At 39.4% G+C, this 26,994-nt stretch overlaps 2 protein-coding genes across 21 annotated transcripts in view; one reads left to right on the plus strand and one right to left on the minus strand.

The window, feature by feature from the left end:
* The window catches only part of TASOR (transcription activation suppressor), a 68,809-nt gene that overhangs the window by 34,439 nt on the left and 7,376 nt on the right, over positions 1 to 26,994 (plus strand). For 4 of the 18 annotated variants that reach the window (XM_083420582.1, XM_083420587.1, XM_083420588.1 and 1 more), the window contains 7 exons: positions 5,281 to 6,230; positions 7,061 to 7,183; positions 7,417 to 7,576; positions 8,495 to 8,603; positions 9,134 to 9,312; positions 9,402 to 9,539; positions 10,134 to 11,227. In XM_083420582.1, coding sequence (XP_083276708.1) covers positions 5,281 to 6,230; positions 7,061 to 7,183; positions 7,417 to 7,576; positions 8,495 to 8,603; positions 9,134 to 9,312; positions 9,402 to 9,539; positions 10,134 to 10,693 — 2,219 coding nt within the window. In that variant the 3' untranslated portion in view covers positions 10,694 to 11,227. Of the gene's footprint in view, positions 1 to 5,280; positions 6,231 to 7,060; positions 7,184 to 7,416; positions 7,658 to 8,302; positions 8,604 to 9,133; positions 9,313 to 9,401; positions 9,540 to 9,857; positions 11,228 to 23,828; positions 24,450 to 25,871; positions 25,944 to 26,994 lie in introns of those variants that run through there. The other 14 variants (XM_083420591.1, XM_083420585.1, XM_083420586.1 and 11 more) reach the window with 7 other exon arrangements.
* The window catches only part of CCDC66 (coiled-coil domain containing 66), a 40,714-nt gene continuing 27,829 nt past the window's right edge, over positions 14,110 to 26,994 (minus strand). For all 3 annotated transcript variants that reach the window (XM_083420939.1, XM_083420940.1, XM_083420938.1), the window contains 2 exons: positions 26,769 to 26,890; positions 14,110 to 14,460 (listed from right to left, as the gene is read on the minus strand). In XM_083420939.1, the coding sequence (XP_083277065.1) occupies positions 14,374 to 14,460; positions 26,769 to 26,890 (209 nt within the window). In that variant the 3' untranslated portion in view covers positions 14,110 to 14,373. The remainder of the gene's footprint in view (positions 14,461 to 26,768; positions 26,891 to 26,994) is intronic.

Raw genomic sequence — 26,994 nt, forward strand, 5'->3', positions numbered from 1 at the left:
TTTCGGATGTCCAGAGACTATTGACACTCTCTGTGGGGGAAGGACCTTGAGGGCATTCGGAAACCTCCTTTGACCAACTGCCTACAACTCTGAAGATGGATAAAGTGGCTCAATTTAAGAGTGCTCTTGACTTCACCCTTTTTGCTGCTCCAGCTGTGCAGTGCCACTGTCAAGGGTGTGTTGTGGAACCAGTTTCTGCTAATGCAATCATCTGATATAGATAAGGTGCTGGTGATAATAGATCTGACCACATGCCCTCTTGACCCCTCTCCCTCCTGGCTTATTAAATCTGGTAGAAGGGAGCTGACTGGATGGGTCCAGAGCATGGTTAAAATTTCATTGGTTGAGAGGATGGGGCCCACTATCTTGGAAAGAAACTGGTATGGCTGCTCCTAAAGAAACTGACTCTGGACCCATTGTGCTGGAACAAAAACCAATCAGTTGCAAATATTCACTTTTGGTGGAAGATGGCAGAGAGGGTTGTGGTGGGGCAACTGCAAGCATTCTTAAATGATACAGATTATTTAAGTCTTGGTTCAGGCCCGGCTATGGGACTGAGTTGGCTTTGGTCACCCTGATGGAAGATCTTTGTAGAGCATGGACAGGAGAGCAACCTTGCTCCTGCTGCTTGATCTCTCATGTTGTCCTCCTGGACCAGTTTTGGGGAATGGGAGAATGCTTTTCACCTTCCTGGCAATTAAGTTATGGGTTGCTACAGGACACTTATTTTATTTCTGACGCTATTTTATATCTATATGGAGCAGCCATTAAGAGTTTTTGGGGTGAGGTGCCATCAGTATGCAGATGATATCCAGCTCTATTTCTCCATAACATCTGAGTCAGAAGAGGCCGTGCAGTCCCTAGGGTGCTTGAATGCAGTGGTGAGATGGATGACAAAAAGCAAGCTGAGCTTGAATCCTAGCAAGCTGGAGGCACTGGATAAGTAGTTCCCATGTCTGAGAAATGGATAAATTGCCTACCCTGGATGGGGTTCTACTGCCCCTGAAGGAGCAGGTTTGCGGGTGCTTCTAGATTTAGCTCTTGTCATTGGTGGCTCTGGTAGCGTCAACAGCTAGAAGCACATTTTACCAACTGCAGCTGTTGTGATAGCTACAACTGTTTCTGGATGGGGGAACTTGGCTACAGTAGCTCATGTATAGATTACTGGATTACTACAATACACTATGTGAGGCTTCCCTTGAGCTTGATCCAGAAGCTGATTGCTGACAGCTGTGAGACGGCGGAAGCATATAACACATTTGCTCAGATCTGCACTGGTTGCTGATTTGTTACCTCTGTACTCTAAAGAAATACTTTTGTTCAGACAAGTTTGCTGGAAATGTGTGTTTTTAAATTGTTTTAACTTATTGTTGATTTTCGTTTTTGAGAATGTTTTAAATACTTGTTTTCAACTGTTTTTATGAATAATTTTATTGTTTTATTCTCTTTGTAAACCTATTTAAACTATTTTCAAGTAAGCATTGTTTAGTTTTTAGAAATAAAACAAGGGATGTTCTTGCTTGAACAGGGAACAAGTTGACTGTGAAAGCACCCTAGTAAGAGTATTCTAGTAAGTATACTCTTACTAGGAATTGCATACAAGAGAAGAAAGAGGAGAAGTCAATACAGAACAAGACACAGTGCAGTAGTTTAGATCTGTATTTAGGAAAATAAAATTGCAAGCATTGCAATGGCAGTAAATAAATGTTTGGTAGTGTTGTTTTGCAATCTTGTGTTTCTTAACAAATTGCAGCAATGGGATTTTTAGCTTTGTTGGATTTCATGAAATGGGATTCAGAGACCTTTAAAATCTAACTTGGCTTTGCAGGCAGACACAAATAATCTCTCAAATGCTAAGAAATAAATCTTTCTTATTTATTTATTTGCTTGCTTGCTTGCTTGCTTGCTTGCTACTAGTTTACTGATCAAAGCAGAATACATTAAATACTTTGCTTTTTCCTTTATCCTACCCAAATAGACATGGTGGGTGAAATTCATTCATGGTAGGTAAGGGAAAGTGACTGTTGCCGATTTCCCCTTCTTCACAAATCAGTTGCAGATTGTTGGTCAACCTTTCAGAACAAGGGATCAGAAACCCTAGCCTGAGTAATCCATGTTGTTTGCTTTGTAAATCTCTCAAGAGTTGACTCATAATTTTGTGAGTAACTTTTAATAACATAACACTTTAAATAGTCTTTATTGAAAAGTCTGTGTTTCACTGGCTGGATCTACAGTGATCTTCTAAACATTATAAAATATAGCGTTCCATCATGTTTAATGGCAGTTTCCCTTTGCCAGTGGCTCACTGCTCTGTACTGCCCTCTGGTGTCACATTTTAATAATGCATTTTAAATGTTATAAATGATGAGAGTAGACCCACCCACTATTGTTAACATAGAACTGTAAAGATTTGGAGGAAGGCATGTTGAATACTGACCATGGTGACTTAGGAGAGTGGGGGAGATTTGTGTTTGTGCAGTAAAAAGTTACAAATACTAATTTATGTAAAAAAGCAAGTCCTAAAATATTTTTTGAATATAAATATTTTCTTTGGAAGTTGGATTTTAGCACCAGATAGTTTAGCATGCCAAATTTAACTCTTTTTACTAGCATTTCTTTCTTGTCTTGTATATTTCTCATGTCGTTAATCACTAGGATGGGTTTAGGGCTAATCAGCAATATAAAGGAAATGACTGGATTGTGTGCATACTCCCTTCTCTTTTGCCTTGTGTAAAAGGTGTCAAGGGAGTGGTTAAAACAAAAGCTCACTTCCTTTCCCACGCTGTGATGTAAACAGCTCCTGCTGTTTCCTGCCAGCGTGGCAACTGGTGGGGGCTGAAATCCCAACATTCAATAAGAAACGCAACTAAGGACTCCAGCAAAACAATACCCTTCATTAACTTTACTGCAGCAAAGGACAGTCCCATAAGTACTACTCTTTTACATACAGTTTACACCATACTAAGTACGTAATTGGTTCCACGTTGTCCATTCCACGTCAGCCATGACAGGACACCATGTTCTGGTCAAGATGTCCCCTGCAGGTCATCTTACTATAATAAACTAACCTTTAATCATAATAGTAACATTGAACAAACATATTCCACAAACATATTTTACAGCTTCTTTCTCCTTGTCTTCTAATACACATAGTCTAACATTAATAAAGTCCTTTATATGTCATACACACTAACACATTCCAGTTATGGATAAATACATTCCTATGTGTAATGATTACCTTACTAACATCCTTAATATCTTTTATTGTTATATTAGCCTTATTTACTTTCCATTTCCATGTCTTTCACTATGGTATCTATTATTCTTTGTCAACCTTAGTTAATTGCCAACTATGATTACAAAAGGTTCATATTTGAGAGCTTGGGTCATTGATGTTTGAATACAGGTCAAGCTGACAAGGTAAGTCAGCAACCTTTGGTCAGACACCAGTTTTCTTTGATACATCAAAAAGACAATATTTTTGGGTCAGTGCAGTAAACAGACACCAGTTTTCTCTGATACATCAAAAAGACAATTAATATTTAACAACTAAATCAGCTAATAAAACTTTCCATTATTTCTCTTTCTAAATTAGGCAAAGTTCAGGCTAGCTGTAATTGTCAGGCCTGCAATACTTTCTTGCATTTTGAAGCCTACGGTTTTGGGATGCAGCAGGCAAATCCTCATTTTCCCTTCACAAAGGGGAAACCTACCACCTGGGAGGCAGTCCTGCTCTTTCAGTCAAGCAGAGCTCTAATGGCTAAAGGGAGAGAAGGAATTGAAAGCATACAGTTAAAAGGGTTTCCCAATATTTCACTTGTTGAAATAAGTTTATTTAGATAGAAGATTGAAGCTGATTTTTGTCCCACTGCTCTCTTAGGAATTGATGTTTTGTTAACTTGCATGACAGTTAAACGTAAGGCTCCCCAATAATGTTAATGATTTACAAAAGTTTCCTTCCGTGAAAAACTCACAATTCAATGAGAAACTGGCTCAGAGATAAGTGTACTGTATTGTTTGCTTATCAATTGTTGTGTGAAAAATGATGTGTTTAACCCCCCCTTCCTCCTTTTATGGAATGTCTAGTTGAAGAGGCTTTTGAGTGTTTCATATGCATTCTGCAAATTTGTTCGAAAGTTTCTAGTGCAGTATATATATTCTATATAATAAAGTCCATCCCATGCCTCTCTATACTGTACAATATTTATTACATTGAATTCCCACATAATTTTTACCTATTTGGCACTTAATGTATTTTAACCTGTATTGTCAATCTAACCTATTGACAAAGGTCTGCATTCCTCACATTAAGCAATGTAGGAGGCAAACCTTGTTATTTTCTTTTATTAAATAACAGAACAACTGTTAACATTTTTTTAAAAAAATAGTTGTTATTAAAGATTTTTTGTGTTACAAAACAGACAAATAAATGGAGAAAAGTACAATTGAAGGAAAAGAGAGAGAGATGGGGGACTGTTGTTCTTTCATTCTATTGCCTAGTGTTAGTGTAGGTGTTGTTCCTGCATTGTGTGGATAGGTCCTTTATTTATATTGACATTGCGAGAAGTTAGGGTGTCCAGAACTTGCTTGGTTGCATTCAGTTGGTTGTAGCAACTGTTAACATGTTGTAGTGAATGGAATAGGTCGCACTGTGTCCTTGGTTGTGGGGTGCATGTGTATAGTGCCCATGATTGCTTCTCTGAGTTGCAAATATGTATATAGGTCCAAAAAGATTGGAGACCTGCTTTGCTCCAGTATTACTGCTGCACTTCTGTTGCAGGAACATATGCTGTGCTAGTGCCTGGTGTGACTGAATAAGGGCACCAGCTGTGTCCTTAGATCAGTTTGAGGACTCTTAAGTCTTAAGTGAGCTGCTGTTCTGGCCTAAGAGGGCATAGGACTAGATTTTAAAATTGTGGGAAAGGATGTGCGTAGCCTCAGGAATTTTAATACAGTGGAACCTTAGTTTTTGAGTGTCTCGGAAGCCGAACGGAAGTGAATGCTTCCGTTTTTGAATGCACCTCGGAGGTTGAATGACTTCTGAGGCGCGTTTCTCCATTTTCTGAATGGAATTTGCTGTCCGCCTATTGCGCCTCAGTTTTTGAATGTTTCGGAAGCCGGATGGTCTTCCAGAACAGATTAAATTCGACAACCGAGGTACCACTGTACTGAATTTATTCTTGGTATTTTATGCAGTTTGACCGAATTCATTGCTGTTGATGGCATAGATACTTACTCTTAATGCTTCATGAATAATAAGTAATGACTCTTCCTATATAGGCTTGAAATCTCGAGAAGAATTACTGGCTTGTCCAACACCAAAGGATGCTTCTGAAGATGACCCCCGAGTGAAAAAAAGAAAAAGTTCTGATCATCAGTTTGAATACTCTGCATTTACAGACACAAAGAGGGGAAGAATAGAAGAGGGAGTACACATAGGTGAAGAGAATTTTGAAGATCAGTGTGAACTTGAGACAGAACACTTTTTGCCAAATAAGCACTCCATAACTGGAATAATAGAAACAGCAATATTGGAAGAATACAATCTCTTTACCAAAAAGATTCAGAAGATTTTGAAGCAGAAGAATATTATGTATGTCAGTGCAATACCCAGACCTGTCCTTTCAGCCCAGGAGAAGGTAATAAGACTTTCTGAATATATATGCTTACAGGCATCAGATATTGCTGTCCAGGAATACATAGAGAACCTGAGTGAACAGCTCAGCAATGTTGTTGCATCGTCGTCTTCGTATGCTATCCACAGTGCCCCGTTTACTAGAAGTCCCGGACCAGTAAGCGATTCAGTTACCGACACTGGATTACATTTGCCACCAGAAGAGCCAGTAGCTTTTCCAAGTGGTTTTGACATGGAACAGTTTCCAGAACCACCATATAACAAATTGGAGGAAGATTCAAGCCTTAATGAGCAGAATCATTTAGCGATCTTGGACACAGGAAAAAAACAGAGTTCCGTGAGCACCAACATAGAAGTGAAATCGCCAGCTAATCCAAATGTGTCTACTGCTGACCCTGGGCACCATCCGGATAAGATTCCAACATCAACAGATAACCTTGCAACCCCGCCTGACATCAGTGCTATGATAAACCAGATATCATTTGAGGACGGTTTTTTCAAACGCATCTTCAAAATTATTAAAGATGTCCAAAAGAATGTTGTGAAATTCTACATTCATGAAAAACAAGAGAATGCACTTTGTAAAGAAATAAAAGTATGTATATTTTCCATATGTTTCTTTATCATAATATTTTAGGAGATAGCATTTATGCTTTCTTCTTCTTCCTGTAAACCACATTGGGATTATAATCAAGGGGCCATATAAAACTATAGTGATTTTTAAAAATACTCAAGCCAATATTATTTCATATGAGCATAGTAGCAGCATAGATAATAGGGTTGGGTCCAGGCTGTCATTCTCATAGGAGACCTGTTGAACTAAATGTTAGACTGTCTTAAGTCCCATTAATTTCAACAGTTATCGTCTAAGTGTGACTTAGTCTGGATCAGGGCCGTCTAATACATGACCCTTAAGGCCTTTTTTGGCAGCCCTTGGCAACTCTTGTGCTGCCTTCCCAAAGCCGGATAAGTGAGGACCTGGGCTTTGGAAAGGAGGCTTCTGACAAGGTCCTAGAGTCCTCCCACCTCCTCCCCCAAAGTCTGGTTAGCAATTTCCCAGCTTGTGGATGGAGGTGGGAGGGCTCTAGGACCATGCCAGAACATAGCGGTGGGGGGGGGGGGGGCGCAGCAAAACCAAAGCAATGAACATTTGTAATTAAAACAGCTGATAAATGGTTTCCTTTTTATACAGATTTAAGGCATGGTACATTTTTCTTGACTCTTCCTATGCAAAGAATGGTGCGAGTCTGGAAAATGCTTGTTGATTATATAATGATTAATGTAACAATTAAATTCTGTATATAACAAGCATGCCATTTTAGTAAAGTCTTGTACCTGCCTGTTTAGCACTTTAAGTTTCTTAGTTACTAATTGTATTGTTCACTGGAAATGTGTTGGTTTAATCCCTGTGCTTGCTGGTTTTAGGCATATCTTACTAAATTAGGTAATACAGAGTGCCATCCTGAGCAATTTTTGAGAGGGAGAACCGATGTGGATAAATTGCTTATAATCATTCAAAATGAAGATATTCAAAGTATAATTCATAAGGTATGTAAAATTCATAATCAGTACATTTAGGTGGTGTTCGATAATTCATCGTTGCTCTGGGTACATCCAAATGCCTTAACTAGTAAAAATTAATTCATTTATTGGCATGCATATGCTACAATGATCCATTATAGTCACAAAAGCAGGGGAGAGCAGTAGCCAACATATATTGTGTCTTAATTTAATCTCATTATACTGTTATATTACTCTAACCACATACCTTCTTTGAATAGATACCGTGTTTAGTAGCTTTGAAGAGGCTTCCGTGTGTCGATTTTGCTGGTGTTGACAGTTTGGATGATTTGAAAAATCATACTTCCAATGATTTATTTGTTTCTGGTGGCATCCTTGTCTCTGATGAATCTGTTCTCAATCCAGAGTCTGTCACAGTTGGTAAGATATTTTTTTTAATGTTGCCAGTGGCAGGGTTTTAAAAATATTTTTATATTCCTAATTTACCGATGTGATTTCTAGGTGCCTGAGTATCAAGGCACCAGTTTGAGATTCCTTTTAAAAATGTAAACCTTCATTAGCTTATTATTATTATTACAAAATATTGCTGTGGAATTGTGTTTAGGGTAGGATTTATTATGTTGCTAAAAGAATGTTAGTGGTGAAAGCCTTGCTCAGCTACATATATAGAGTGACGTTCAAAGTCACCTGCTTACATAATTAGACTTTTTCTCTTCCTCCCCTGTGAGGTCCCAAAATCTGCTCTAAGGGGTGTTGTTTCTTCTGTTGGATTATGATGAGGTAAAGGGAAGCCTTTCCTCTCTTCCCAAATGGAAATCCATTGTGCAATCAGGTGGACATCATTGGATGTCACTTAGAAGCAGTGATAACTGCCTCAAATCCTGAGTGCTGTACAGAAGTACCGTATTTTTCGCCCTATAGGACGCACTTTTCCCCCTCCCAAAATGAAGGGGAAATGTGTGTGCATCCTATGGGGCGAATGCAGGCTTTCACTGAAGCCTGGATGGCGAGGGGGGTCGGTGCGTACCGACCCCTCTCGCTCTCCAGGCTTCAGGAAGCTATCCGCTAGCCGTGGGAGACGCAGCTCTCCCACGGCTAGCGGAGAGCTTGCCGGCACCCAGAAGCTTGGGGCGCGCTGAGCTCCAGATGCTTCTTGGAAGCCTACAAGTTGTGCATGAAGACCATAACCTCCTTCCACTGTTGCTCCCCAGCAACCAGTATTTGGCCATCATGATTAGTAGCCATTGAAGAGACTTACCCTGTTTGGATCTGTCTAATCCCCTTTTGAAGCTAAGTTTGTTGCCATCACCATGTTTTATTTTCTGTTTTCAAAACTAGATAAACTTAACAGCTTTTTAAAGTTCCTTGAAGCATTGAGTACTCCACATGGGAAGTGGCAATGGAAAGTTCACTGTAAAATACAGAAAAAATTGAAGGAACTTGGCAGGTAAGAATTATTTCTTATGTCTTCAGATATTTAAAATATTTTAGAATAACAAAATACTTGCATTTAACTACTTTTCAAAATATCTCTACTGAAATACTTCCATGGTCTTTTTTTGTCAGTCACCTTCGCAGTGCATCTATTTTATGTGCATGTTTTAGAAACTACCCCCCACCCACCCATTTCCACTTTTGGGTTGTACAGTTTTTCATATTTCAGCTCTTCTTGAAACATCAGGGTGGGGAAACTTTGGCCCTCTATATATTGCTGAATTGCAGTACTCCAGCCAGCACTGCCAGTAGCCAAGGATGATGGGAGTTGGAGTTGAGTAACATCTGGAGAGCCAGAGGTTTCTCATACCTACTGTATATTAAGCTGATTCCTTCTCCATTTTTAAATCATCAGAAGGTTTATGTTCAAAAAAGCTTTTCTTGCACTAGTATAGATTCACTGTCTCCTTCCCCTACCTGCCATTCCAAGTCTATGCTTTCATGTTTTTGAATAAAGAAGTTTCATTGCTCTTTTTTCTCCAGAACTAATAGAAATGCCACAAGTTTGTTGACACTCTTGAATACCTATCAAGAGAAACACTTGGTTGAGATTCTGTCATACCATAGTTGTGATTCTCAAACTCGAAATCCTCCAGACCTGGATTGTCTTATAAGACTTCAAGCTCAAAATGCACGGCAGAGGCACATTGTCTTCTTGACAGGTAGAAAACCACTATTGAGCATGTCTTTTTTAAAAAATAAATACATAAATTAGTATATGTTGAAACACATTTGCTTTTTTTATTTTTAGAAAAGAATATGTCAACATTTGCAACGTACGCTGAAAATGGAATAGTGGTTACTACAGTAGATGGCTTCATGCACAACTTTAAAAGTCTCGTTGGACACCATAACTCCCATTCCCCAATTGATCATGAAAGACAATCAGGTAATAATCTTTAATTTTGCTCAAATATTGATAGCTAGAAATAGAGGGAATTTTAGTATGTTTTTACTGAAGGTCCAAAAAGTATGGGAAAAAGCAAAGTTCAAATCACAGTTTAAACATTAGAGAGAGAAATGTGCTGCGTGGCATCTTAAAGTTTAGAATTGTTCAAATGGGGTATCTAAGAAGTTCCCGTGAAATGTAGAAGGGTTATGATAAATCTAGTGGAGATGAGGTTTGGAAAAGTAGCAGTCAGTAAGGGTGTCAGTAATTGTGTTGGGCAATTCTCGTATCACATACTGACCTACTGTATAACTTTAGATGCTGTTTTGACATTAAATCCTTTGGAGCTGGAAGTTGGGGTTTCCCAACAGTAAGCATGAACACATTTCGTGGAAGCTTTTAGCATCGGACTATCCGGACGTTCACCCAGAGGGTTAAATGTGTGTTGAGTGTGTGACAAAAATGCCAGAAGACCCATCCCCTAAGTGATATGCGACTTTCAGACCTGAAGCCTAACACTGTGTGAGTAGTGCGTAGTATTTTAAAACACGTTTTTTATTTCAATAGAGTAGGATTTTTCTCTTCTTAATGTAGTTCTTGTAGAAAACGATGAAAAGGATGAGGAGGACATGTCTTTGGATTCAGGGGATGAAGCATCACAAATAGAAGTTTGCAATGATGCCTCAAAGTATGATTCCCACTTGGAAGCTTGTCAGATAGAGACCAAAGGATCTCATGGAACAGATTCTAAGCAAAACCCTCAAACTGTTATGTTGCTGCCTGCTGAAGGACAAGGTCTTCTGACAGAAAAGACTTCTAAAATTGACATGCAAGACATACAACCAGTTACTCCAGTTTCTACAACATGCTCTATTGAAGGAGAGAGAAGCAGCTCAGTCCAACAAGTTCCTTTCAGTTACTTTCAGAGTTATAACAGACAGTTAAGTGTGCCCCATCAGTTCAGTCATTTTAACGTTCTCACTCATCAGACATTTCTGGGAGCAGCATATCCCATCCCTACAAGCCAGATCCAAGAAGGTGGGAACTACTTTCTGACTGCCTACAGCCAAAACATGGATATGGACCAGACTTCATCTCCCAATAATTGGGACGTCAGTTATGAGTCTTCCCGGCTGTATTCCAAACAGAATTAAGCAAAGCGGAAATGTTTTTATACATTGTTGTGGACTTTTCTGTTTTAAAAAGTGAATTAACAGTTTCTATTCTCTGAACTAAACATTTCCTGTCTCTGATCTCAATTGTTTTCCTGTCTTATTTAAATCATGATGACCTGTACCAGGTGAAGCACCTGAAGTTTGAAATAAATATATATTTTTTAACATTTACTGTACGTGAATTAACTTGTTTGTTGACACTTTAAGTTCGTATGTTTTGTATTTTATGTGTAATTGAGACTTCCAGCTTGAAGTCTGTTTTAATGTAAACTTAATGTTTGCCTGAAGCATATGTGAAGGCTTCATTTTTAAAGCAAAGTGTAACAGTATATTCAAACCTCTTTTTCTTTATCAAAGCTGTTGTGTACATATTTTGACAGTTTTGTACAAATTCTTTATACAGCTATTAAGGCAGTTCTAGTTACTTTACAAATATCCTTGGTTGTTGGTTACAGACCTCTGAACAACCAATGGGTGCAGTTCATTTTGAAAATAAAATAATCATCCATGAGAGATCTAGTATCAAGTTGTATTTTGTCTTACCATCTGTTTCCAGGAAATAGATGCAGCAAAAGGTTTATTCTCATTTGGGCGATCTTCCTCTATCAAGTCTATAGTAATCTGAAAGGTATGACATATGTTAGATTTGCTATTTGAAGCCCAAAGCTCATTTCCCCCCTTATCAGTATTTAAAGTAATCTCAGTTGCAGATAAGTACTGTAGTGACTGTAGGTTTAGGAGCGCGCTGGAATAAATGGTTTTAAGAATATGTTCTGCATGGAGTTGCAGCCTTTATGGTGTAATCTTTTTGTGTTGTTTGCCTCGATATGTGATCCTGTGCCCCTGAATTTGCAACGAGATTTTGTCTAAGGTTCCAAGGCTGTGAGGTGTAGTTACAGGCATCATAAGATGCTGTATATAAGAACTTCGTACTCTATGTGGTATATGAAATTGACTCTTCCCCCTCAGACGTGTGACATTTGCAACATATTGTCAGTGTGCATATTTTAGCAGACAATTCGTGTTTTGAATTATATGCCACGTTAGCTACCGTAAAATGTCACCTGAAGTGGTGTTCAATAAAAACAAACAGAATCTAAACAACTGAAAGCAAAGTAAGTTATATATTTACTTGAATGGAATGCTGGAATAGTAGCAGATTTTATAATTTAAAATTAGTAGTTAAGATAAAAAACCTTGGAGACATATTTATATGTTGGATGGAGCAAAGCAAACATTACTGGCTAAATCTTAGATTTGGACACAAGGGCGGAAGATTCAAGTGGAGTGGCCTTAAAGATAGTGGGAAAGGTGAAACATTTGACATCTTATGTTTAAACTGATATTTAGGAAGATGTTTATAGCTGAGGATCCATAGTATGTTAAGAGAGATAGCGGGTAGCAGTTGAATTTTGCTGTAGAAGTTATGGCAGAGTGACTAGAGGGCTGTAGGAGCGAAAGGGAAGAAGAGATGAGCAGAGCATAATTTGGATATGTTTTGGAGAAATCTTCATAGTAGAGCAGAACTCTGAGATGAAATAGATGAGTGTGTCTATTCAGGTATTGATTTTTATATTTTATGGGATCACTAAGCATATGAATAATCACTTGTAGAAATAAGAATATTTTGCATTGGTTTGGCAGGAAAGCTTTATAAGCATTAGAAAACTACTGTGTACTAATGGTTAAGGAGCTGATGGAAACACTTCTATGAAGCTCTCACAAGTGAACTCATTGCTGTCTCAGCCTAGCTTGCCTCGTAGAGTCGCTGTGATATTTTGTACATTGGCGCGTTTTATTATTTAATATATTTACTGGCCTGAGTGAGGTGAGGAATAATCATGTATGCTACCTTGCATTCCTTGGAGAAAAGAGGGATATAAATGTTTCTCTAGTGGGCCCCAAATGACTGTGATAGGTATGCAAAGGCAGGCAGGTTGGAAAAATTGTTTTATGTTAACAACTTTGGAATGTGTGTGCGATTTTGCAGAAAAAAATGCTTGAAATTCCAATGGCAATGATGGAGAGCAGAGGTAGCTAATGCAGTGCTCTCCAGATGTTGCTGGACTACAACTCCCAGTATCACTAACCATTAGCTATGCTGGCTGAGAATGATGGGAGTTATAGTCAAACAGCCTCTGGAGGGGACCATTTTGGCTACCCCCGGTGTAGAGAAAATGAGGCTTACGAGTCCCTTTGATGGTTGCAGCTCTTGTTTTGCAGTAGCTCAATGCTGAAGGGACTTCTTGTCAGCTTTTCTTGCTCTTTCATTTGGTTTGGTTTGGTTGTATCTGGTAATGAGTAGTATATGCCTTTAGTGTATTCAGTAGAAAGTTGATATTGTCTTTGAATTTAGCTATGAGCACAACTTGGTCCTATGTGTTATAGGAACATTGGCAAGCAAATGTAGTGAAAGTAACTTTTCTGAAAATCAAACCTTGATGGCTACCACCTCTTAGTAATTATTAAGTGAAATTCCTCAAAGCCTGCTTTGTTGGCAGACTTTGAAACTGATCTAGTCTCATTTGGGCAAATTTCAGAACATCTTGGTTCCTGTATGCTACATAACCACATGCCACTTTACTGATCTCCAGTAACTTGCTCGCTCCCAACACCTTCCCTGCTGCTATTTATTCACTAAATAGAAACAAGTCATTTAAAAGCAACTTTTTATATACACATATTCAATTGTTTAGCTCAGATTGACATGCATATCTGTACACTACAGGTGACACAACTTACCCAGGGGTTACATTCTGGGGATAACACATAAAGCCAAAATTGTGTAAAGTCAAAACACATTGGGTGCAGCGGCAGGTGGGATTGCCAGAGCTACCCCTTCCCACAATGCCCATCCCCTTCTTGTCCTCTTTTATTTTTATTTTTTTAATTTTGGTAAGTGTGTAAAGCTCAATGTGCACAAGTTAAATGTGTGTGAGTTGCGAGTTGCCTGTATTTGCATTTTTGGGTGCAGGTGCAGATTTATTTATTTATTGGTTTGAGATCATTTTGCATGGTCTGCTTCAATACAAAAATTGAAATGAACCATGGCTCAAATTAATTCTGGAACTTCAGAATCACAGTGAGCATTCCTTAAATATAGTCACTGTTAATGTGCGAAGGTAGAACACAATTTAGTTTTTTCTATAATGTACACCTTTATAATAGCTGTTTTTATTTGTGGTATAATAGTCTGCTTTATTTAACTGTGTTCGCTTCTAGACACAAGGCCTGTAGTTAGTGGCTGTGTGTTTTAATCTTTGAGGTGCTTTGGCTAACAGGGATCTGTTTTCACCCAAAATTATTTTAAAATTTGATTTCACTTGTCACCCAGCAGTATTACAAAACCATTACTTAAACACAAAAGAGAAAACAAAATGCAACATACACAGCCATGGCATTCAAATGCCTAATAATTTATTCCTCTTACTAAGTGGACACACAAAATTTAAATTAGCTACACAAATATTCCATGTAAACAAAAGCACGTGCTACAGTTTTCTTTCCTGCTACATACATCTTTCTTCCAAAATGTATAATCACTTATTCAAGCATCTTCAAATGAACAAAAGTTCACATTTTACCAATATGTTCATAATTACAGTAGTAAGTATAAAGTGCCAACACAATAAAAATTCATTTCTCGAACTTCAAATTCTTTAAAATGGTGAAATAAAATTATCCTCTTGGCTTATGATGTTTGGAATAAAACATGTCTCCAATTCTTTCTGCTTCTGGAGGAGGCCCTGAAATGACAAAGTGAGCTTTTTATAGACATTGTAATTAGTTCTTTAGAGCAGCAACTGACACAGAGCAGTAGATAAAGAAACAGTAAGGTCTAATGGAAGTTGTAATCATGCCTGTATTGAGCTAATTGTGCTATTGCCTTTTTACTTACCACTTTACTGTGTTTCCTGCTTCAGGTTTTAAAAATTATTCAAAGTGAAGGGGAAAGCACTATCTATTGCTGAAACCTCTGAAATGTTGAGATTCCATTGATGGAAATCAAATTTCTACATAAAGATTTAGTGTAGTAAAACTATTTGTTTGAGGGGAGACTTGGTAATATAATCCCACCTTGAGCAGATATATATGTTCAACAGGAAAAGTGTTCATGCACAGTTATAGTCATTTTTGTTGTGTCCTTGTTTAAGATGGGTACCTAACAAACAGGATGCAATAGAAATACTCCTTTTATGATTCAAATAAAAAGGGGAAAATCACTTATCCCAAGCCAAGGAAGCTGGTTGTATAAAGTTGAAATATTAAGTTTTATATTCAGTATGACCTACCACACCATTACAGCTAAAAGAGCTACAGTGTAATAGTGGATGGGAGATCATTGAACATATTTTCCTTCTTCTATGAATTTGAATGAAAGTACGACTGGACTTTCAGCGGTACCTTTACCTTTACCATGCTATACTTCAGCTGCTTCTGATACAGCTAAAATAGACCCAGCTTGATGTTCATTTTTACAGATAAGGAACAAGTTGAGTTGGATCAAAGAACTGTCATGAGAAAGAAGAGGGTATGTGTACAAAAGTTAATGTAATAAGAAGACACTTATGGATCTGATCTAGTCTACCATTATGCTTGCCACATGCCAATGGAAAGCCTACAACCAGGACATAAGTTCAATAACAATATTCTGTTCATAACAGTAAACAGTTCACATACTTCTGTTTGTGCAAGAGGTTGTTCAAATGGATGGACATCTTTTAGATTTTATTTTACTTGTCACAACAAAGCTTTATACAAAGGGTAATGTAGACCTCTGGGTGAAATATGTTTTATTTGCCCCTCTGAATCTAACCCATTGTGCTTTTGGTCTGTGTCCATCCATTTCCTAAACCATGCCTTACTCTTATCCACTACCACTCAACAAAAACGCATGTGGGGAAAGGAAATGCAAACGGAACAGCATCACAAAAACAAAATATAATTTCCCCGCCCAAAACAAGAAGCAAAACTAGAAGGTAGAATTAAAACAACATAGTGGCTGGGCTAGATCAAGGATAGTTGCGCAAATTCTTCCTGACCCACTGAACCACATTTGCCCTCAAGCACATCTATAAATTCCACATAAGAACCCCTGGTTAATCTCTCTGAGTGATATCCAATATTAAACACATTTCCATTTTATTTTGTTACCTACTTGAACCCTCCAAAGCATATTTGATGAAGGGGAGGGGATGGAAAGAAAGTAATGTACAACCATAAATATTATTTATTTCATAAAAATTATATACAGCTTGACTATAAAAGAAGCCTCGAAGTGGTATACAAAAATATAAAACAATAAAACCCACACAACTAGTTTTAGTGTGATAAGGCTCATCCTTGTTTTCTTGAAATGTCTTAGTCCAAATGCCTTTACAATTCTGACAATCCAATTTGTAAATTGGATTAAGAAATTCTAACTACATACTTCCATAATTAGCACATTACATTTTTCAACTATATTATAAATACAGCTAGGAGGAAAGAATTAAGTAGGGTTTGTTGTAAGTACAAAAGTGATAATTACACTATAAAAACATGGAAATATTTCACAACAGAAGATAAAATGACAGTTAAGATATTCTACAACATAATTAAACTAGAAATATTTGTTCTAAGTACAAAAGGAATTAGATACTGAGTATTGTTGTACAGTGGTCCCTTGGGTTAAGAACTTAATTCATTCTGCAGGTCCATTCTTAACCTGAAACTGTTCTTAACCTGAGGTACCACTTTAGCTAATGGGGCCTCCTGCTGCTGCCACACCGCGATTTCTGTTCTCATCCTGAAGCAAAGTTCTTAACCCGAGGTACTATTTCTGGGTTAGCGGAGTCTGTAACCCGAGGTACCACTGTAATTATTCTTTGAAGAACTAAAGGTCACAGCAGAGTATGAAAACTTGTACCTTCTGAAGGACCGATAAGATTCGTAGCTCTGTTAAAGAATACAATGTATAACCTTTAATCTTCATTTCAGACCTAACTATTGGCAATATTCCTACTTCAAAATTAGCCCCTCAAACTCTTTGCTGCATTATACGTAGTTCTATTTGTCTGGTAACCCACCAAAAGGACTCCTAAAACATTTGGAAAGATCTACCAACTAAGGAAAAAATCCAACAAAATCTAAGTTTTAGCTAATTCACACACAAACCTGTTTAAGAAAAGCTGCAATCAATTTTATCTTGAAATGAACCACCATGGGAATTTTGAAGAGAACCCACATGCCAGCTGTGTACTGCTTGCCAAACCTGTATTAGGCACACACATTTCCATTTGGTCTGTCAAGTCAACCTAAGAATTTTGATGATCATAGGCTTACAGAGTTGGAAGAAACCCTGAGGGTTATCTACTCCAACTCCTTGCAATGCAGGAACCTCAACAAACTCATACATGAAAGATGGCCATCCAGACTCTTCTTTAAAACTTCCAAGGAGAGTCCACCACCTCCCAAAGGATACTGTTCCACTGTTGAGCAGCTCTTACTGTCAGAACATTATTTCTGATGCTCTTGATTACATTACTGAAATATTAAATTCACTAGGGAATAAATTCAAGGGCACATTAGCTCCTAATATGAAATAAGTTGCTTCAGTGTTTTATTCTTTCAATTATTATGATTTCCCTCTGTCTTCCCCCAATATGTGCCCCACACCATCTCCAAATCTGCTTGCGGTTTGAGGGAACACCCATAGTAGATTTAGGTAGTGCGTCTGGAGAGGGAGAGAAGATTCCATGATGAAAGTTGCACTGATGGACCATTTACCTTAGCGCTACTGCTATGTTGACTACAACCTACTTTACCTACTGTGAAAATGTAAGCAAAGTGCTATCCGACCTCCTGCCCTGTTTTCTCATAGTGCCACAGGCACTGTAGGAAAGAGGGCCAAGAGGAAAAACTATAATTTCTACCCTAAAAACGTGGAGAGCAGAGGAAATACTCTTTGGAAGAATCCTTACAGAAGGATCCTTACAGGATATATTGCTGTTCATAGAGGTTTATGCAATCACAATTTAAGTTGCACTGATGTGAAGACAATTGTTAACATATTGTGAGTAGCATAACCAAGTTATGCTACCTCTACAAGGTAGCTAATACAGCGAGACTTGAAAGCACATGAACTAGATCCCCCCCCCAAAAAAAACAGTAAAGCAAAACACAGAATCAAGGAATAAGAGGTTTTAGAACAATTGACTTGTACCTACAAGAAGCAAGAAGACTTCTGTAAAAAAAATCCTGAAGTCTTCTAAAACTGAAGAGAACAAAAAGGAACACAAAAAAGTGCAAGCACACAGGAAGGGGTGCTAAAAAGAAAGAAAGAATTTGAGGAACATATTGCTAAGACCTTTAAAACCAACAACAGTAAGTTCTTTAAATAACAGGAAACAGTCGAGGGAAACAGTCATTTGACTCCCTTTGAATGGCAAAGGAGTCAAATGAATGCTAAAAGAGGATAAGGAGATTGCTGAATGAATTCTTTGCATCTGTCTTCCTGACACAACATATAGGGCAGATCCCAGTGCCCAAACTAACCTTGCAGGAGGTGCATCTGGGGAACTAAGGTCGCTAGTGCTAGGCCTAATAGACAAAATAAAAACTAACAAAATTGCTGGGTCCGCATGGCATCCACCCCGAGACCCAATATGAAATTGCTGGTCTTCTAACAAAAATATGTAAATTGTCCCTTGGTTCAGCCTCTGTATCTGTGGACTGGAAAGTAGCAAGTGTAACACCAGTTTTAAAAAATGGATCCTGGGGAGCGGTGATCCTGGGAATGAAAGGCCAGTTAACCTAATGTCTGTTCTGGAAAACTGGTGGAAAGTATTGTTAAAGATAAAATAAACAACCATATAGAAGAACAAGCCGCATTGAAGCATTGGTTTCTGCAAAGGGAGGTTCTGTTTTATGAACTTATTAGAGTTCTTTCAGAGTGTCAACAAGCATGTAGATAAAGGTGGTCCAGTTGACAACTGTACCTGGACTTTCAAAAAGCTTTCAACAAAGTACTTTAAGCATGACTCCCAAGTAAGCTTCTAAATCAAGGTTAAAGCTAAATCAAGTAAGCTTCTAAATCAAGAGGAGAGGTCCTCTTGAGGATAAGAAATTAAGTTTTGGGAAGCAATGAATAGGAATCCATGGACAAGGTTCAGTAATGGGACCTATGCTTTTTAACTTGTTCATAAACAATCTAGAGTTAGGGGAGAGCAGTGAGGTGGCAAAGTTTGCTGATGACACTAAATTATTCAGATTTGTTAAAAGAGACTATAAAGAGCTTCAAAAAGCCCTCTCCCAACTGAATGGTGGTGAAATAGAAAATGAAGTTCAATATAAACAAGTGTAAAGTGATGCATGTCAGAGCAAAAAAATCTTAATTTCATATAAATGCTCATAATAGCTCAATAATAATAATAATTTTTTATTTATACCCCGCCCTCCCCAGCCAAGGCCGGGCTCAGAGCAGCTTACAAGCAATAATAAAAACAAGATGAATGATTACAACTTAAAAACAAAAATAAAATACAACATTAAAATATAGCCTCATCGCAGGAGGAGAAGGAAAAGAAAAAAGAAAGAGAGAGAGGGAGGGAATCAAATTGGCTCCAAGCCAAAGGCCAGGTGGAACAACTCTGTCTTACAGGCCCTGCGGAAAGAAATCAGATCCTGCCGGGCCCTGGTCTCGTGAGGCGGAGCGTTCCACCAGGCCGGAGCCAGAGTTGAAAAGGCCCTGGCTCTGGTTGAAGCCAATCTAACTTCCTTAGGGCCTGGGACCACTAGGGTGTTGTTATTTATGGACCTTAAGGTTCTCCGTGGGGCATACCGGGAGAGACGGTCCCGTAGGTACGAGGGTCCTAGGCTGTGAAAGGCTTTAAAGGTCAAAAGCAGCACCTTAAATCTGATCCTGTACCCCACTGGGAGCCAGTGCAGCTTGAAAAGCACTGGGTTATTATGCTCCCATGGCAGAGATCCCGTGAGGAGCCTCGCTGCAGCATTCTGTACCCGCTGGAGTTTCTGGGACAGCTTCAAGGGCAGCCCCGTGTAGAGCAAATTACAGTAGTCAAGCCTGGAGATGACCGTCGCATGGATCACTGTGGCCAGGTTGGGGCGGGAAAGGTAAGGGACCAACTGCTTGATGCGGCGAAGGTGGAAAAATGTCGCCTTGGCTGTTGCTGTAACTTGCGCCTCCATGGAAAGGGAGGCATCAAGGATTACACCCAAACTCTTAACGGAAGGCAATGCCACTAATTGGGCCCCCGCAAGAGAAGGGAGTTGGTCCCTCATCCCCATGCCATCCCGACCTAGCCATAGGACCTCTGTCTTCGAAGGATTTAGTTTCAATCTGCTCCCACGAAACCATCCAGCTGCAGCTTCCAAGCATCTTGTCAGTGTGTTTGGGGCCGAGTCGGTGTGGCCATCCATCAGCAGATAGAGCTGAGTGTCATCAGCATATTGGTGACAGCCCAGCCCAAAGCTCCGGATAATCTGGGCAAGGGGGCACATAAAGATGTTAAAAAGCATCAGGGAGAGAATTGCGTCCTGCGGCACTCCACACACCAAGGAGTGGCGCGACGACATTTCCCTCCCTAGTGCCACCCTCTGTCCCCAACCAGAGATAAAAGAGCACAACCAGTTACGGGCTATGCCCTGTATCCCCACGTCTGCGAGGCGGTGGTCCAGAAGATCATGATTGACCATGTCAAAGGCTGCTGACAAATCTAAAAGGATCAGCAGTCCTGACCCGCCTCGATCCAGTTGTCTATGGAGATCATCTGTTAGGGCAACCAGAGCCGTCTCCGTCCCAAAACCAGGACGGAAACCGGACTGAAATGGATCTAATGCCATCAATGAAGATACTGTTCCAGTTTGTGGTGAGTGTAAAAAGGCACATTCCATGCCAGGGATCGTTAGGAAAGGCATCGGAAAATAAGACTGCAGATATCATCATGCCATTATACACCTCTATGGTGTGACCGTATTTGGAATATTGTTTACAGTTCTGGTTGTCACATCTGAAAAAGCATATATATTGTAGAGTTGGTAAAGATTCAGAAAAGGGCAACCAAAATGATAGAGATCCCCCTATGAAGAAAGCTTGCAGCATTTTTTACTTTTTAGTTTAGAGAAAAGGTGAGTATCGAGGTGGTGTAAGTTTATAAAATTATGCATGGCGTGGAAAAGGTGGATAGAGAAAAGTTTTTTCTTCCTCATAACTAAAGAACCCGTGCGCCTCAAAGCGAAATGTTGGAAAATTCAGGGTAGATAAAGTACTTCTTCAGAAGTTGCTCCCGCAGGACAAACTGATAGCCACCAACTTAGATGGCTTGTAAAGAGGATCTGACAAATTCACGGAGAAGGCTATCAGTCAGTACTAGCCATGATGGCTGTGCTCTGCCTCCACCCTTGGAGTGTTCATTTCAGCTAGCTGGTTCCCCACAGACATCTGGTTGGCCACAGTGAGAACAGGCCACAGGGTTGATCCAGCAGGCTCTTCTTATGGAGGGTGGTGCTGGAGAACAGAGCCATGTGCACTCTGTGGTCTGCTGTGCGCCCCCTAAGCTAGCCTTTGCAAGTGCTGATGTAAAATCTTAACTGTCAGGCCAGGCAGCTTCTGTATATGGAACTGGTGGACACATCATATTCATTCTCAGAGGAAGCAAAATGTCTTGAACTCCCAACTCATTCTAGTTATTTATTCCTACTATATTGAAGCATCTCCTGCAACTCTATTACAGTATAGAAGTGAGGGTTGCCATAATAGTGAGGCTCTTTCCACCACAAGATGAAGAACTAGACAAAGGGAGCAAGTGCAAGATATCAGCGTTAATGCAAGTACAGTGGTACCTTGGGTTAAGTACTTAATTAGTTCCGGAGGTCCATTCTTAACCTGAAACTGTTCTTACCCTGAAGCACCACTTTAGCTAATGGAGCCTCCTGCTGTTGCCGCGCCGCCAGAGCACAATTTCTGTTCTCATCCTGAAGCAAAGTTCTTAACCCGAGATACTATTTCTGGGTTAGCAGAGTCTGTAACCTGAAGCGTATGTAACCCGAGGTACCACTGTATTGCCTCTAGAGTAACTCATGAACCCAAGTGCTTTGAAGCAGTGGAAAGATAATCTTGTCTATTCTGCTCTCCTCATATAAAAGTACCAAATCAGTGAAAGAAGCGCATTTTATTCTAGAAACATTTTACCCATGTGGCACTCTTTCTCTGCTGTGGTCTTTTTGTGTAGAGGTGGACATTTGTCTGGCTTAGGTATCCATACTTGAGACAGAAGAAGACAGGCACATTTCTATGGTGCTAAACGGCATTAGGAAAGGAGATGAGAGAATGAGGTACAAAACAGCAAACAGAGGTAAACAGCCTTTGTACTTGATAGCACAAAAAATAACAAAACAAAACAAAAAGCACAAGGAAGACTGCATTGCAGGTGGTTGGACTAGATGACTCTTGGGTCCCTTCGTAAGATTCAATGATTCTATTACTGTTATGGAGGACAATAGAGTTTGCCATCAGAAAGCTCTTCCTATGTTTAGTTAGAATCCTCTTTGTTGTAACTTGAATCTGTTGGTTTGGATCCTTCCCTCCAGAGCAGAAAAAAACAAGCTTGCTCCATTCTCCTTTGGATATTTGAAGATGACTATCATATCTCCTCTTTTCTAGGCTAAACATACCCAACCACCTCAACCATTCCTCATAAAGCTTGGTTTCCAGACCCTTGATCATCTTGGTTGCCCTCCTCTGCACATGTTCCAGTTTGTCAATATCCTCCTTAAATTGTGCTACCCAGAACTGTGACACATTACTCTCCCAGTGCGGTCTGATCAAGGTAGAATAGAGCAGGGCTATTACTTCCCTTGATCTGGACACTATATTTCTGTTGATAGCATTAGCTTCCCCACCCCTGCTGCATCACACTGTTGACTCATGCTAAGCTTGTGGCCTACTAAGATCCCTAGATCCTTTTCACATGTACTACAGGCAAGCCAGGTGTCCCTTTATCTTTTATTTGTGCAGCTGGTTCTTCCTGCCTAAGTACAGAACTTTACATTTGTCCCTATTGAAATTCAGTTTGTTAGTTGGGTCCAGTTCTCCAATCTTTTCCTAAGTGCTCACAGATTGAATATTTAATTATCTGTTCTAGGACCTTTCCTGGTATCAATGTCAATCCGACTGGTCGACAGTCACCTGGGTCTTCTCTTCCGTTTGAAGACAGGGACAACATTTTCCCACCGCCAGTCCACAGAGACCTTACTTGTTCTCCAATAATTCCCTTGTCTGTGTATTATAAATCAGTTCCTCCCTGTTGGTGAGGACTAGGTCCAAGAGAACCCCCTTCTTGCTTCTTTCACCTTCTGGAAAAGGAAACTGACAGCAAGACAACTGAGGAATTTGTTGTGCCTTATATTCTTGTCAGATATATTGGGGTAGTTGTAGTCTCCCACGACTACTATATCTCTCCTTTTTTGAATGTTTGTTAATCTGCTCTAGGAAGGCATCATCCAGGTCCTCAGTGTGGCTTGGAGGTCTATAGTAAGGTTACTATCGTTTCTCTCTCCTACAATTGTTATCCATATACTCTCAATCTGCCTTCCATACTTCAAGTCACAGATATCTTCCCAAGTGTACACATCCTTTATATATAATGTTACTCCTCCCTTCCTGTTTGATCACTTTTTCCCCAGGTTGCACTCAATTCCTACATTCCAGTCATGAGTTTCATTCCACCAAGTGTTAGTAATGCCTATTAGGTCATATTTGTCATCTTGTATTCAGAGATCAAGTTCTTCTCGCTTGTTTCTCATGCTCCATGTATTTGTGTAGAGACAACTGAAACAGTCATTCCTCCAAACACTGCTGCCTCTGTACCCCTTCGTAAGGAGTCACATGTCACCACCAATCTCTTCATTCTCTGGGGAGCTGCAGGAATCATTCTGTACCCTGTCCCTTCCACTGTCACCTTGGTGTGTTCTGAGATCTGCAACTACTGTACTTGCTCCTCTGGCCAAGAAGATGTGTCCTAGATGAGGGCACGGAAGCAATTTTGTAGCTTCAGTGATACATTGAGTGATCTTCCCCCTTCCTAGGTGTACCCTGCCTGCATTTCTCTTCCAGGACACCCAGTCTGTGGACCACAGTGTGGAAACCCCTGTATTAGAGCAATCAGAACCGTCACATGAGGTTGGACTATTTGATTCTCAGAGAAAAAACCTGGCTCAAAGACTCCACTGAGGAAAAAGTGCCCTGCAATTTTTGCACCACCAGGAGAGAAAGGAATTGTTTCCTAAAACTTGAATACTACTGTATGTAAACCATGAAACTAAGGAAGTGTGGCTCATGCAATCTGAAGCAAGATTCATGATGGTTAAAGAAGATGGATAATATTTATTCCTATATACATTTCATTTCATTACTCAAGAACAGTAACAAAACGGGCATATGCAGCTACTATCTACTGATGGATGGAAAATTGATGCAAAATTATGGAACCACTATATTCATTCTTTGAACAAACTGAGATTTTAATTCTAAATCTTCCACAACTCCTTTGTCTTAGAGGAAAAGGTTTTACAAAATATGTGACTATATATGTATGTGTGTGTTGGTTCTCAATATTTAATGTTTATGTATTGTTTTTAATTTGTTTTTACCTCTACCGATGTAACCGTCCCTATGACCATGGGGTGATGTGTGGGATATAAATCCAAATAATAATTAAATAAAATTACAACAGTGGATCCAATGACCTTTTTATGGTCACCTCTAGTAATTATGCTGTGACGCGGGTGGCACTGTGGGTTAAACCACAGAGCCTAGGACTTGCCAATCAGAAGGTTGGCAGTTCAAATCCCCGCAACGGGGTGAGCTCCCGTTGCTCTGTCCCTGCTCCTGCCAGCCTAGCAGTTCGAAAGCACGTCAAAGTGCAAGTAGATAAATAGGTACCCCTCCGGCGGGAAGGTAAACGGCATTTCTGTGCACTGCTCTGGTTCGCCAGAAGCAGCTTAGTCATGCTAGCCACATGACCCGGAAGCAGTACGTCGGCTCCCTTGGCCAATAAAGCGAGATGAGCACCGCAACCCCAGAGTCGGCCATGACTGGATCTAATGGTCAGGGGTCCCTTTACCTTTACTAGTAATTATGCTATATGGGATTCAGAATTGCATCAGAACTGGACAAATTGCTCCAGCCTAAGATGCATATATCAAAGTATAAATGTAATACAGAATCATAAAGTTGGATCCAGGCATGTCCTTGGCGGAACTCCACTAACTGAATGCTCTGGTAGGCAAAGGTGGGAGGTGATATTCATTGGTTCCTCATTCCCCCAGCAGTCCTCATGCCATCTGCCACACTGTCCTGGAGGATCCCCCAGCCCACTGGAGCAGATTTTCAGGAAAGGGGGCATCACCAAAAGCCCCTCCACTGGATTTAAGTTCCTGCACCCCCATTTCAAGATGGGGAATCTCTGGATCCAACCCACTGATGTAATGAATTCAGTATTTCTAAGGAGTTCACCCCCATTCCATCTGTTTTATAGTATTTTAAATCAGAAGCTTTTGTAACAATTGCATTTTATGGATGTTACAAGCTACTTTGGGCATTCTGGTCAAAAGGCAGGATATAAGTCTAAAATATACAGAGAAGGGCTGTGCAGTAGTCACATTAGAATACTAAATGGTGAATTCAGAAGGAAATTAAAAACTTTTCACATGTCCTTTTAAATGTATGGACCTTTGACAGAACAATCCTCATAAATGACTTGGGGACCTTGGACTGAAAGGTAGGGTCTAAATCAGGGGTGGTCAACCTTTTTATACCTACTGCTCACTAATGCATCTTTCTTGATGGTAAAATTTCCTTACCGCCCACCAGTCCTTGATGGAAGGAGGATTCAGCTTATGCTATAGAACCCCCTACCGCCCACCTAGAATCATGAAACGCCCACTAGTGGGCAGTAGGGACCAGGTTGACAACCCCTGGTCTAAATCAAGTAAGTAAATGATTTTAGAAAAATAATGTGACTGAGAGGAAGAAACAATTCAACTCAGTTGTCAGCTGTGCATTAATCAAAATGTTGGTGGAAAAGATGTACCTATATAAATCTTTTAAAATAGCAACTTATACACACAGCATAATTTTCCATTCCCTCTCTTACAGCAGCCAGCATGCAGATTGCCAGTTATTAGTCATCCACTGATTTACTGATGCTGCAAGCAAACTAATACCAAAGTAAGTTTCATTGTCATTAAATAAATAAATAAATAAATAAATAATAATTTATTATTTCTACCCGGCCCATCTGGCTGGGTTTCCCAGCCACTCTGGGCGGTTTCCAACAGAAGGTTAAAAATACATTAAAAATAAACTGTTCATTTACTACTTAAGCAACAAAAGTATGTTTTCTTCCAAGTAAAATTTAGGGTGTCTGAAACAGTATATTTCATAACCATGTCAAACGTTCAACTGAAAAATAAATTGGATACAAGAATTGTGGAAAGTTCTCAAAGCCAAATCTACATATTACACAGAATGAGGTGTTGGAAATATCTGGACTGTACCCACTTTCAATTGCAGTTTCTGGGGAAGCTAATTTTTCATAAACCCTCCTCAATGTCAAAAATATTTCATCATCTATCCACCTGTGGGGAAAAAACTGCACAATCCACAATTCTACATCTAATTCTGTGCAATATGTAGAAAGGCTCTTGTGTGTACGCATAAAGTTACTATAGAATGAGAAAATAACGTGAATGCCCATGATAGCTGATCACCACCTGACATTATATTTTATTGCCTATTAATTAGATTTTAGATAGGTTCCAATTAATAAATGATGGTAGTGCTATTTAAAATAAACGTAATAAAAACTAAAGGAAATAATATACCAATTAATCCATAAAATAGGCAACATTACATGAGAATTCCCTCCCAAGAGGATACAAATAGAATGTGAAGACAACCAGATACTAAGAGGTTAGGATCAGAAAAGAACTGTTTCTTTATGAAAGATGGAATACCTATCAAACTAAATTATCAATCCAGCTAATACAGTACCTGTCGCAGTTCTGAAAGTCCTTTGAGTATGGCCTGCTGTCTGTCTCTCACCACATTGGGATTAAAAAGTGGGTCCCTTATGTGATCGGAGCTAAAAATCTGTCGTGGTGTATGGCAAGCATCTAAAAGTAAATATAAATGAGATTAACTGGACTGAAAATAATCAGTCTTACTTTTTTTTTTAGTGCAAGATTAATATTTTCAGTGTTTAAAGATGGTTCTAACT

This window comes from Podarcis tiliguerta, assembly GCF_965153285.1.
Source record: "Podarcis tiliguerta genome assembly, chromosome: 2".
Classification (NCBI taxonomy): Eukaryota; Metazoa; Chordata; class Lepidosauria; order Squamata; family Lacertidae; genus Podarcis; species Podarcis tiliguerta.